Source organism: Somniosus microcephalus, chromosome 5 (genome assembly GCF_052327205.1).
Source record: "Somniosus microcephalus isolate GS21.2 chromosome 5, FLI_Smic_1.0, whole genome shotgun sequence".
Classification (NCBI taxonomy): domain Eukaryota; kingdom Metazoa; phylum Chordata; class Chondrichthyes; order Squaliformes; family Somniosidae; genus Somniosus; species Somniosus microcephalus.
The window spans coordinates 21,086,668-21,100,834 of NC_140991.1; the positions used below are offsets into that span (position 1 = coordinate 21,086,668).

At 33.7% G+C, this 14,167-nt stretch overlaps 1 protein-coding gene across 3 annotated transcripts in view; it reads right to left on the minus strand.

Moving 5' to 3' along the window:
- LOC147116942 (pituitary adenylate cyclase-activating polypeptide type I receptor-like) overlaps positions 1-14,167 on the minus strand; it is a 179,705-nt gene that overhangs the window by 67,483 nt on the left and 98,055 nt on the right. For all 3 annotated transcript variants that reach the window (XM_085987417.1, XM_085987416.1, XM_085987418.1), the window contains one exon: positions 13,411-13,452. In XM_085987417.1, coding sequence (XP_085843543.1) covers positions 13,411-13,452 — 42 coding nt within the window. The remainder of the gene's footprint in view (positions 1-13,410; positions 13,453-14,167) is intronic.

Below are 14,167 nucleotides of genomic sequence, written 5' to 3' on the forward strand. Positions count from 1 at the left end.
TATCTATTAATCTCTGAACGCTATTCCTATCTATTAATCTCTGAACACTATTCCTATCTATAAATCTCTGAAAACTATTCCTATCTATTAATCTCTGAACACTATTCCTATCTATTAATCTCTGAACACTATTCCTATCTATTAATCTCTGAACACTATTCCTATCTATTAATCTCTGAACACTATTCCGATCTATAAATCTCTGAACACTATTCCTATCTATAAACCTCTGAACACTATTCCTATCTATTAATCTCTGAACACTATTCCTATCTATAAATCTCTGAATACTATTCCTATCTATTAATCTCTGAACACTATTCCTATCTATAAATCTCTGAATACTATTCCTATCTATAAATCTCTGAACACTATTCCTATCTATAAATCTCTGAAAACTATTCCTATCTATTTATCTCTGAACACTATTCCTATCTATTAATCTCTGAACACTATTCCTACCTATTAATCTCTGAATACTATTCCTATCTATTAATCGCTGAACACTATTCCTATCTATAAATCTCTGAACACTATTCCTATCGATAAATCTCTGAACACTATTCCTATCTATTAATCTCTGAACACTATTCCGATCTATAAATCTCTGAACACTATTCCTATCATTTGGATAAACATAATTTAATAGGGCAAACTCAGCATGGTTTCATGAAGGGGAAGTCATGTTTAACAAATTTGCTTGAGTTTTTTGAGGAAGTAACATACAGGGTGGATAAAGGGGAACCAGTGGACGTAGTGTATTTAGACTTCCAAAAGGCATTTGACAAGGTGCCACACAAAAGATTATTGCTCAAGATAAAAAATCACGGGATTGGAGGTAATATTCTGGCGTGGGTGGAGGATTGGCTCTCTAACAGAAAGCAGAGAGTTGGGATAAATGGTTCATTCTCAGATTGGCAACCAGTAACTAGTGGTGTTCCGCAGGGGTCAGTGCTGGGTCCCCAACCCTTTACAATCTATATTAATGATTTGGAGGAGGGGACCGAGTGTAACATATCAAAGTTTGCAGATGATACAAAGATGGGACGGAAAGTAGTGAATGAGGAGGACATAAAAAACCTGCAAAGGGACATAGACAGGCTAAGTAAGTGGGCAGAGATTTGGCAGATGGAATACAATCCTGGAAAGTGTGAGGTTATGCACTTTGGCAGGAAAAATCATAGAGCAAGTTATTATCTTAATGGCAAGAAACTGGAAAGTACTGTAGTACAAAGGGATCTGGGGGTCCTGGTGCACGAAACTCAAAAAGTTAGTATGCAGGTGCAGCAAGTGATTAAGAAGGCCAATGGAATGTTGGCTTTTATTGCTAGGGGGTTGGAATATAAAAACAGGGAGGTATTGCTGCAGTTGTACAAGGTATTGGTGAGGCCGCACCTGGAATACTGCATACAGTTTTGGTGTCCATACTTAAGAAAAGACATACTTGCTCTCGAGTCAGTACAAAGAAGGTTCACTCGGTTAATCCCGGGGATGAGGGGGTGGTCATATGAGGAGAGGTTGAGTAGATTGGGACTCTACTCATTGGAGTTCAGAAGAATGAGAGGCGATCTTATTGAAACATATAAGATTGTGAAGGGGCTTGATCGGGTGGATGCGGTGAGGATGTTCCCAATGATGGGTGAAACTAGAACTAGGGGGCATAATCGTAAAATAAGGGGCTGCTCATTCAAAACTGAGATGAGGAGAAACTTCTTCACTCAGAGGGTGGTAGGTTTGTGGAATTTTCTGCCCCAGAAAGCTGTGGAATCTACATCATTAAATAAATTTAAAACAGAAATAGATAGTTTCCTAGAAGTAAAGGGAATTAAGGGTTACGGGGAGCGGGCAGGAAATTGGACATGAGTCTGGGTTCGGAATGGTCATGGCCCTGTGGGTAGTGGAGTGGGCCCAGGGGCCGTGTAGCCTTGTTCTGCTCCTACTGTGTTCTAATTCTGTTAGATTTCAGGAGATGGTTTTATTCCTGTTCCTGGCTGGGGTGGAGATCGCCTTTACAGAAGGTAAGTACTGTAGAAAATATAGGGACAGAGTGATCTCCTGGAAGAATTTCGATCGCCTAGATGGGTCGGAGAGGAATTTCCCAGATTTTTTTCTCCCAAATTGGCCATTGGGTCTTTATCTGGTTTTTCGCCTCTCCCGGGAGATCACATGGGTTTGGGTGGATGAAGAGTGATAGAAGATTTGAGGTTAGGATCAGATCAGCCATGATCTTATTGAATGGTGGAGCAGGCTCGAGGGGCCGATTGGCCTACTCCTGCTCCTATTTCTTATGTTCTTATGTTCTTATGATCTCTGAACACTATTCCTATCTATAAATCTCTGAACACTATTCCTATCTATTAATCTCTGAACACTATTCCTATCTATTAATCTCTGAATACTATTCCTATCTATTAATCTCTGAACACTATTCCTATCTATAAATCTCTGAACACTATTCCTATCTATTAATCTTGAACACTATTCCTATCTATTAATCTCTGAATACTATTTCTATCTATAAATCTCTGAATACTATTCCTATCTATTAATCTCTGAATACTATTCCTATCTATTAATCTCTGAACACTATTCCTATCTATTAATCTCTGAACACTATTCCTATCTATAAATCTCTGAACACTATTCCTATCTATAAATCTCTGAAAACTATTCCTATCTATTAATCTCTGAACACTATTCCTATCTATTTATCTCTGAACACTATTTCTATCTATTAATCTCTGAACACTATTCCTATCTATTAATCTCTGAACACTATTCCTATCTATAAATCTCTGAATACTATTCCTATCTATTAATCTCTGAATACTATTCCTATCTATAAATCTCTGAACACTATTTCTATCTATTAATCTCTGAACACTATTCCTATCTATAAATCTCTGAATACTATTCCTATCTATTAATCTCTGAATACTATTCCTATCTATTAATCTCTGAACTCTATTTCTATCTATTTATCTCTGAACACTATTCCTTTCTATTAATCTCTGAATACTATTCCTATCTATAAATCTCTGAACACTATTTCTATCTATTAATCTCTGAACACTATTCCTATCTATTAATCTCTGAACACTATTCCTATCTATAAATCTCTGAATACTATTCCTATCTATTAATCTCTGAATACTATTCCTATCTATAAATCTCTGAACACTATTTCTATCTATTAATCTCTGAACACTATTCCTATCTATTAATCTCGGAACACTATTCCTATCTATAAATCTCTGAATACTATTCCTATTGATAAATCTCTGAACACTATTCCTATCTATTTATTTCTGAACACTATTCCTGTCTATTAATCTCTGAACACTATTCCTGTCTATTAATCTCTGAACACTATTCCTATCTATTAAACTCTGAACACTATTCCTGTCTATAAATCTCTGAACACTATTCCTATCTATTTATCTCTGAACACTATTCCTATCTATAAATCTCTGAATACTATTCCTATCTATTAATCTCTGAACACTATTCCTATCTATTTATCTCTGAACACTATTCCTATCTATAAATCTCTGAACACTATTCCTCTCTATTAATCTCTGAACACTCTTCCTATCTATTAATCTCTGAACACTCTTCCTATCTATTAATCTCTGAACACTATTCCTATCTATAAATCTCTGAATACTATTCCTATCTATAAATCTCTGAATACTATTCCTATCTATAAATCTCTGAATACTACTTCTATCTGTAAATCTCTGAATACTATTCCTATCTATTAATCTCTGAACACTATTCCTATCTATTAATCTCTGAACACTATTCCTATCTATAAATCTCTGAACACTATTTCTATCTATTAATCTCTGAACACTATTCCTATCTATAAATCTCTGAACACTATTCCTATCTATAAATCTCTGAACACTATTCCTATCTATAAATCTCTGAAAACTATTCCTATCTATTTAACTCTGAACACTATTCCTATCTATTAATCTCTGAATACTATTCCTATCTATAAATCTCTGAACACTATTCCTATCTATTTATCTCAGAACACTATTTCTATCTATTAATCTCTGAATACTATTCCTATCTATTAATCGCTGAACACTATTCCTATCTATAAATCTCTGAACACTATTCCGATCTATAAATCTCTGAACACTATTCCTATCTATAAATCTCTGAACACTATTCCTATCTATTAATCACTGAACACTATTCCTATCTATTAATCTTGAACACTATTCCTATCTATAAATCTCTGAATACTACTTCTATCTGTAAATCTCTGAATACTATTCCTATCTATTAATCTCTGAATACTATTCCTATCTATTAATCTCTGAACACTATTCCTATCTATTAATCTCTGAACACTATTCCTATCTATAAATCTCTGAACACTATTCCTATCTATAAATCTCTGAAAACTATTCCTATCTATTAATCTCTGAACACTATTCCTATCTATTTATCTCTGAACACTATTTCTATCTATTAATCTCTGAACACTATTCCTATCTATTAATCTCTGAACACTATTCCTATCTATAAATCTCTGAATACTATTCCTATCTATTAATCTCTGAATACTATTCCTATCTATAAATCTCTGAACACTATTTCTATCTATTAATCTCTGAACACTATTCCTATCTATTAATCTCGGAACACTATTCCTATCTATAAATCTCTGAATACTATTCCTATCTATAAATCTCTGAACACTATTCCTATCTATTTATCTCTGAACACTATTCCTGTCTATTAATCTCTGAACACTATTCCTGTCTATTAATCTCTGAACACTATTCCTATCTATTAATCTCTGAACACTATTCCTGTCTATAAATCTCTGAACACTATTCCTATCTATTTATCTCTGAACACTATTCCTATCTATAAATCTCTGAATACTATTCCTATCTATTAATCTCTGAACACTATTCCTATCTATTTATCTCTGAACACTATTCCTATCTATAAATCTCTGAACACTATTCCTCTTTATTAATCTCTGATCACTCTTCCTATCTATTAATCTCTGAACACTCTTCCTATCTATTAATCTCTGAACACTATTCCTATCTTTCAATCTCTGAATACTATTCCTATCTATAAATCTCTGAATACTATTCCTATCTATAAATCTCTGAACACTATTTCTATCTATTAATCTCTGAACACTATTCCTATCTATAAATCTCTGAACACTATTCCTATCTATAAATCTCTGAACACTATTCCTATCTATAAATCTCTGAAAACTATTCCTATCTATTTATCTCTGAACACTATTCCTATCTATTAATCTCTGAATACTATTCCTATCTATAAATCTCTGAACTCTATTCCTATCTATTTATCTCTGAACACTATTTCTATCTATTAATCTCTGAACACTATTCCTATCTATTAATCTCTGAACACTATTCCTACCTATTAATCTCTGAATACTATTCCTATCTATTAATCGCTGAACACTATTCCTATCTATAAATCTCTGAACACTATTCCGATCTATAAATCTCTGAACAATATTCCTATCTATAAATCTCTGAACACTATTCCTATCTATTAATCTCTGAACACTATTCCTATCTATTAATCTTGAACACTATTCCTATCTATTAATCTCTGAATACTATTTCTATCTATAAATCTCTGAATACTATTCCTATCTATTAATCTCTGAATACTATTCCTATCTATTAATCTCTGAACACTATTCCTATCTATTAATCTCTGAACACTATTCCTATCTATAAATCTCTGAACACTATTCCTATCTATAAATCTCTGAAAACTATTCCTATCTATTAATCTCTGAACACTATTCCTATCTATTTATCTCTGAACACTATTTCTATCTATTAATCTCTGAACACTATTCCTATCTATTAATCTCTGAACACTATTCCTATCTATAAATCTCTGAATACTATTCCTATCTATTAATCTCTGAATACTATTCCTATCTATAAATCTCTGAACACTATTTCTATCTATTAATCTCTGAACACTATTCCTATCTATTAATCTCGGAACACTATTCCTATCTATAAATCTCTGAATACTATTCCTATCTATAAATCTCTGAACACTATTCCTATCTATTTATCTCTGAACACTATTCCTGTCTATTAATCTCTGAACACTATTCCTGTCTATTAATCTCTGAACACTATTCCTATCTATTAATCTCTGAACACTATTCCTGTCTATAAATCTCTGAACACTATTCCTATCTATTTATCTCTGAACACTATTCCTATCTATTAATCTCTGAACACTATTCCTATCTATTAATCTCTGAACACTATTCCTATCTATTAATCTCTGAACGCTATTCCTATCTATTAATCTCTGAACACTATTCCTATCTATAAATCTCTGAACACTATTCCTATCTATTTATCTCTGAACACTATTCCTATCTGTTAATCTCTGAATACTATTCCTATCTATAAATCTCTGAACACTATTCCTATCGATATATCACTGAACATTATTCCTGTCTATTAATCTCTGAACACTATTCCTGTCTATTAATCTCTGAACACTATTCCTATCTATAAATCTCTGAATACTATTCCTATCTATTAATCTCTGAACACTATTTCTATCTATAAATCTCTGAACACTATTCCTATCTATTAATCTCTGAACACTATTACTATCTATTAATCTCTGAACACTATTCCTATCTATTAATCTCTGAAAACTATTCCTATCAATTAATCTCTGAATACTATTCCTATCTATTAATCTCTGAAAACTATTCCTATCTATTTATCTCTGAACACTATTCCTATCTATTAATCTCTGAACACTATTCCGACCTATAAATCTCTGAACACTATTCCTATCTATAAACCTCTGAACACTATTCCTATCTATTAATCTCTGAACACTATTCCTATCTATAAATCTCTGAATACTATTCCTATCTATAAATCTCTGAACACTATTCCTATCTATTTATCTCTGAACACTATTCCTGTCTATTAATCTCTGAACACTATTCCTGTCTATTAATCTCTGAACACTATTCCTATCTATTAATCTCTGAACACTATTCCTGTCTATAAATCTCTGAACACTATTCCTATCTATTTATCTCTGAACACTATTCCTATCTATTAATCTCTGAACACTATTCCTATCTATTAATCTCTGAACACTATTCCTATCTATTAATCTCTGAACGCTATTCCTATCTATTAATCTCTGAACACTATTCCTATCTATAAATCTCTGAACACTATTCCTATCTATTTATCTCTGAACACTATTCCTATCTGTTAATCTCTGAATACTATTCCTATCTATAAATCTCTGAACACTATTCCTATCGATATATCACTGAACATTATTCCTGTCTATTAATCTCTGAACACTATTCCTGTCTATTAATCTCTGAACACTATTCCTATCTATAAATCTCTGAATACTATTCCTATCTATTAATCTCTGAACACTATTTCTATCTATAAATCTCTGAACACTATTCCTATCTATTAATCTCTGAACACTATTACTATCTATTAATCTCTGAACACTATTCCTATCTATTAATCTCTGAAAACTATTCCTATCAATTAATCTCTGAATACTATTCCTATCTATTAATCTCTGAAAACTATTCCTATCTATTTATCTCTGAACACTATTCCTATCTATTAATCTCTGAACACTATTCCGACCTATAAATCTCTGAACACTATTCCTATCTATAAACCTCTGAACACTATTCCTATCTATTAATCTCTGAACACTATTCCTATCTATAAATCTCTGAATACTATTCCTATCTATTAATCTATGAACACTATTCCTATCTATTTATCTCTGAACACTATTCCTATCTATAAATCTCTGAACACTATTCCTATCTATTAATCTCTGAACACTCTTCCTATCTATTAATCTCTGAACACTCTTCCTATCTATTAATCTCTGAACACTATTCCTATCTATAAATCTCTGAATACTATTCCTATCTATAAATCTCTGAACACTATTCCTATCTATAAATCTCTGAAAACTATTCCAATCTATTTATCTCTGAACACTATTCCTATCTATTAATCTCTGAATACTATTCCTATCTATAAATCTCTGAACACTATTCCTATCTATTTATCTCTGAACACTATTTCTATCTATTAATCTCTGAGCACTATTCCTATCTATTAATCTCTGAACACTATTCCTACCTATTAATCTCTGAATACTATTCCTATCTATTAATCGCTGAACACTATTCCTATCTATAAATCTCTGAACACTATTCCTATCTATAAATCTCTGAAAACTATTCCTTTCTATTAATCTCTGAACACTATTCCGATCTATAAATCTCTGAACACTATTCCTATCTATTAATCTCTGAACACTATTCCGACCTATAAATCTCTGAACACTATTCCTATCTATAAACCTCTGAACACTATTCCTATCTATTAATCTCTGAACACTATTCCTATCTATAAATCTCTGAATACTATTCCTATCTATTAATCTATGAACACTATTTCTATCTATTAATCTCTGAGCACTATTCCTATCTATTAATCTCTGAACACTATTCCTACCTATTAATCTCTGAATACTATTCCTATCTATTAATCGCTGAACACTATTCCTATCTATAAATCTCTGAACACTGTTCCTATCTATAAATCTCTGAAAACTATTCCTATCTATTAATCTCTGAACACTATTCCTATCTATTTATCTCTGAACACTATTCCTATCTATTAATCTCTGAACACTATTCCGACCTATAAATCTCTGAACACTATTCCTATCTATAAACCTCTGAACACTATTCCTATCTATTAATCTCTGAACACTATTCCTATCTATAAATCTCTGAATACTATTCCTATCTATTAATCTATGAACACTATTCCTATCTATTTATCTCTGAACACTATTCCTATCTATAAATCTCTGAACACTATTCCTATCTATTAATCTCTGAACACTCTTCCTATCTATTAATCTCTGAACACTCTTCCTATCTATTAATCTCTGAACACTATTCCTATCTATAAATCTCTGAATACTATTCCTATCTATAAATCTCTGAACACTATTCCTATCTATAAATCTCTGAAAACTATTCCAATCTATTTATCTCTGAACACTATTCCTATCTATTAATCTCTGAATACTATTCCTATCTATAAATCTCTGAACACTATTCCTATCTATTTATCTCTGAACACTATTTCTATCTATTAATCTCTGAGCACTATTCCTATCTATTAATCTCTGAACACTATTCCTACCTATTAATCTCTGAATACTATTCCTATCTATTAATCGCTGAACACTATTCCTATCTATAAATCTCTGAACACTATTCCTATCTATAAATCTCTGAAAACTATTCCTTTCTATTAATCTCTGAACACTATTCCGATCTATAAATCTCTGAACACTATTCCTATCTATAAATCTCTGAACACTATTCCTATCTATTAATCTCTGAACACTATTCCTATCTATTAATCTCTGAATACTATTCCTATCTATTAATCTCTGAACACTATTCCTATCTATAAATCTCTGAACACTATTCCTATCTATTAATCTCTGAACACTATTCCTATCTATTAATCTTGAACACTATTCCTATCTATTAATCTCTGAATACTATTCCTATCTATTAATCTCTGAATACTATTCCTATCTATTTATCTCTGAACACTATTTCTATCTGTTAATCTCTGAACACTATTCCTATCTATTAATCTCTGAACACTATTCCTATCTATAAATCTCTGAATACTATTCCTATCTATTAATTTCTGAATACTATTCCTATCTATAAATCTCTGAACACTATTTCTATCTATTAATCTCTGAACACTATTCCTATCTATAAATCTCTGAATACTATTCCTATCTATTAATCTCTGAATACTATTCCTATCTATTAATCTCTGAACTCTATTTCTATCTATTTATCTCTGAACACTATTCCTTTCTATTAATCTCTGAACACTATTCCTATCTATAAATCTCTGAACACTATTCCTATCTATAAATCTCTGAACATTATTCCTATCTATAAATCTCTGAAAACTATTCCTATCTATTTATCTCTGAACACTATTCCTATCTATTAATCTCTGAATACTATTCCTATCTATAAATCTCTGAACACTATTCCTATCTATTTATCTCTGAACACTATTTCTATCTATTAATCTCTGAACACTATTCCTATCTATTAATCTCTGAACAATATTCCTACCTATTAATCTCTGAATACTATTCCTATCTATTAATCGCTGAACACTATTCCTATCTATAAATCTCTGAACACTATTCCGATCTATAAATCTCTGAACACTATTCCTATCTATAAATCTCTGAACACTATTCCTATCTATTAATCTCTGAACACTATTCCTATCTATTAATCTTGAACACTATTCCTATCTATTAATCTCTGAATACTATTTCTACCTATAAATCTCTGAATACTATTCCTATCTATTAATCTCTGAATACTATTCCTATCTATTAATCTCTGAACACTATTCCTATCTATTAATCTCTGAACACTATTCCTATCTATAAATCTCTGAACACTATTCCTATCTATAAATCTCTGAAAACTATTCCTATCTATTAATCTCTGAACACTATTCCTATCTATTTATCTCTGAACACTATTTCTATCTATTAATCTCTGAACACTATTCCTATCTATTAATCTCTGAACACTATTACTATCTATTAATCTCTGAACACTATTCCTATCTATTAATCTCTGAAAACTATTCCTATCAATTAATCTCTGAATACTATTCCTATCTATTAATCTCTGAAAACTATTCCTATCTATTTATCTCTGAACACTATTCCTATCTATTAATCTCTGAACACTATTCCGACCTATAAATCTCTGAACACTATTTCTATCTATTAATCTCTGAACACTATTCCTATCTATTAATCTCTGAACACTATTCCTATCTATTAATCTCTGAACACTATTCCTATCTATTTATCTCTGAACACTATTCCTATCTATTAATCTCTGAACACTATTCCTATCTATAAATCTCTGAACACTATTCCTATCTATAAATCTCTGAACACTATTCCTATCTGTTAATCTCTGAACACTATTCCGATCTATAAATCTCTGAACACTATTCCTATCTATTAATCTCTGAACACTATTCCTATCTATTAATCTCTGAACACTATTCCTATCTATAAATCTCTGAATACTATTCCTATCTATTAATCTCTGAACACTATTCCTATCTATTTATCTCTGAACACTATTCCTATCTATAAATCTCTGAACACTATTCCTATCTATTAATCTCTGAACACTCTTCCTATCTATTAATCTCTGAACACTATTCCTATCTATTTATCTCTGAACACTATTCCTATCTATTTATCTCTGAACACTATTCCTATCTATTAATCTCTGAACACTATTACTATCTATTAATCTCAGAACACTATTCCTATCTATTAATCTTTGAAAACTATTCCTATCTATTAATCTCTGAATACTATTCCTATCTATTAATCTCTGAAAACTATTCCTATCTATTTATCTCTGAACACTATTCCTATCTATAAATCTCTGAACACTATTCCTATCTATTAATCTCTGAACACTATTCCTATCTATTAATCTCTGAACACTATTTCTATCTTTTAATCCCTGAACACTATTCCTATCTATTAATCTCTGAACACTATTCCTATCTATTGATCTCTGAACACTATTCCTATCTATAAATCTCTGAATACTGCTCCTATCTATAAACCTCTGAAAACTATTTCTATCTATAAAGCTCTGAAAACTATTCCGATCTATAAAGCTCCAAACATTACTCATATATAAACTTATGAACCCCTTAATTAGATCATGAACCTCCAATTATTTGAGGTATTCATTGAATCCCATGAACCTCTTGTCTAGATTCCAGTTTGCAACTCACTCCTGGGACTCCAGTATATTCTGTATATAAACCATGTGAACCCCTTGATGAGATTCCAGCATTAAGCAACTTCAAAGTATCCGTTATTCTACACATAAACCACCTTAAACCCTCAAGCAGACTCTACCTTGTAACTCCTGGGTATCCAGTATTCTATGTATAAACCATATAAACTCCTCGCTCAGAGACTCCAGCTTGTAACTCACTCCTGGGCCTCCACATCCCCGGCCTTGCCAGGTTCTTCGCCCAGTGCCGGGCTCCCCCGCACCCTCCCCGTTAATATCACGGCCTTGGAATTAGTTACAGACTGGACTTTAATGGAGATGTTGAAGGTGTTTATACTTGGAATAATGAATACCTTGGAACTGGTTACAGACAGAATCAAATCAAGGAGTTCAGGGGGTTTATATATAGATTAATAGATACCCGGGAATGAATTACAGGCTGGAATCTAATCGAGGGGTTCAGGGGGTTTATATATAGAATAATGGATACCCGGGAGTGAGTTAGAGACTGGAATCTAATCGAGGGGTTCAGGGGGTTTATAATAGAATAATGGATACTCAGGAGTGAGTTACAGGCTGGAATCTAATCGAGGGGTTCAAGGAGTTTATATATAGAATAATGGATACCCAGGAGTAAGTTACAGGCTGGAATCTAATTGAGGGGTTCAGGGGGTTTATATATAGAATAATGGATACCTGGGAGTGAGTTACAGGCTGGAATCTAATTGAGGGGTTCAGGGGGTTTGTATATAGAATAATGGATACCCGGGAGTGAGTTACAGGCTGGAATCTAATTGAGGGGTTCAGGGGGTTTATATATAGAATAATGGATACCTGGGAGTGAGTTACAGGCTGGAATCTAATCGAGGGGTTCTGGTAGTTTATATATAGAATAATGGATACCCGGGAGTGAGTTACAGGCTGGAATCTAATCGAGGGGTTCAGGAGGTTTATATATAGAATAATGGATACCCGGGAGTGAGTTACAGGCTGGAATCTAATCGAGGGGTTCAGGAGGTTTATATTTAGAATAATGGATACCCGGGAGTGAGTTACAGGCTGGAATCTAATCGAGGGGTTCAGGGGGGGTTCTATATAGAATAATGGATACCCGGGAGTGAGTTACAGACTGGAATCTATTCGAGAGGTTCAGGGGGTTTATATATATAATAATGGATACCCGGGAGTGAGTTACAGACTGGAATCTAATTGAGGGGTTCGGGTGGCTTATGTAAAGCATATACCTCTGTTCTAATACTTTCTCCTGAACTTTCTGCCCCACATTCTAACTGGCATGGCTGACAGCCGGAAAATCATGAGAGAATCCCAAGAAAACTCAAAACCAGCCTGCTCCTCACGATCGGAGGGCGTTCGGCCACAATAACACCTCCCCTATTCACCTCCACCAGCAAATATGTCCTTACCTCTCCATTCAGGAAACAATATAGTAGAGCCACAGCAAAGCCCTGTTTAAAATAAAAGGAGCAGAATCAGTTAAATCAGAGCCTTAGAGTTATACTCAGTTCTTCAATAACAAGTGTGTCTGTTGGAAGAGACTGGGCTCATTTAAGAAATAGTTGGATGTTGTAATAGGAAGACAGTAGGGTTGGTGTTCTGGAGGGAGAGGATCATATGGGCAAAAGGGCTTTCTTCACCCAGGGAGTGGTTAGAATGTGGAGCTCGATACCTCATGGAGTAGTTGAGGTGAATAGCACAGATGCATTTCCAATCTCTCCGAACACCATGGAGTGTTAACTCCATGGCATCCGTGTTGTTACTAACAGGTTCTCCGCCTGGAAGCCAGGCTGATTGACAGGTTTGGTTCCCTGTCGGGCGGGAACGCTGCAGAAGAGGCCGCAGCCCAGGGGCAAGTGGGTTTAGTGCCACTGTGGGTAGAGATCGCGGGGCTGGGGCTTGGATACAGAGCGGTTTGGTTTGTCGGGGGTGATCCGGGGGGCATCGGGGAGGCAGAGATGGAGGGGTTGGGGAGAGATCAGAGGCAGAAATACGGGTTCGGGGAGAGATCGGAGGAAGAGATTGGAGGGTTGGGGAGAGAATGGAGGCAGAGACAGGGGTTGGGGGAGAGAGCAGAGTTGGAGATCGGAGGCAGTGATGGGGCATAGGGGAGAGATTGGAGGGAGAGTCAGAGATCATGAAGGTCGGTGATTGCATGGGGGGTCA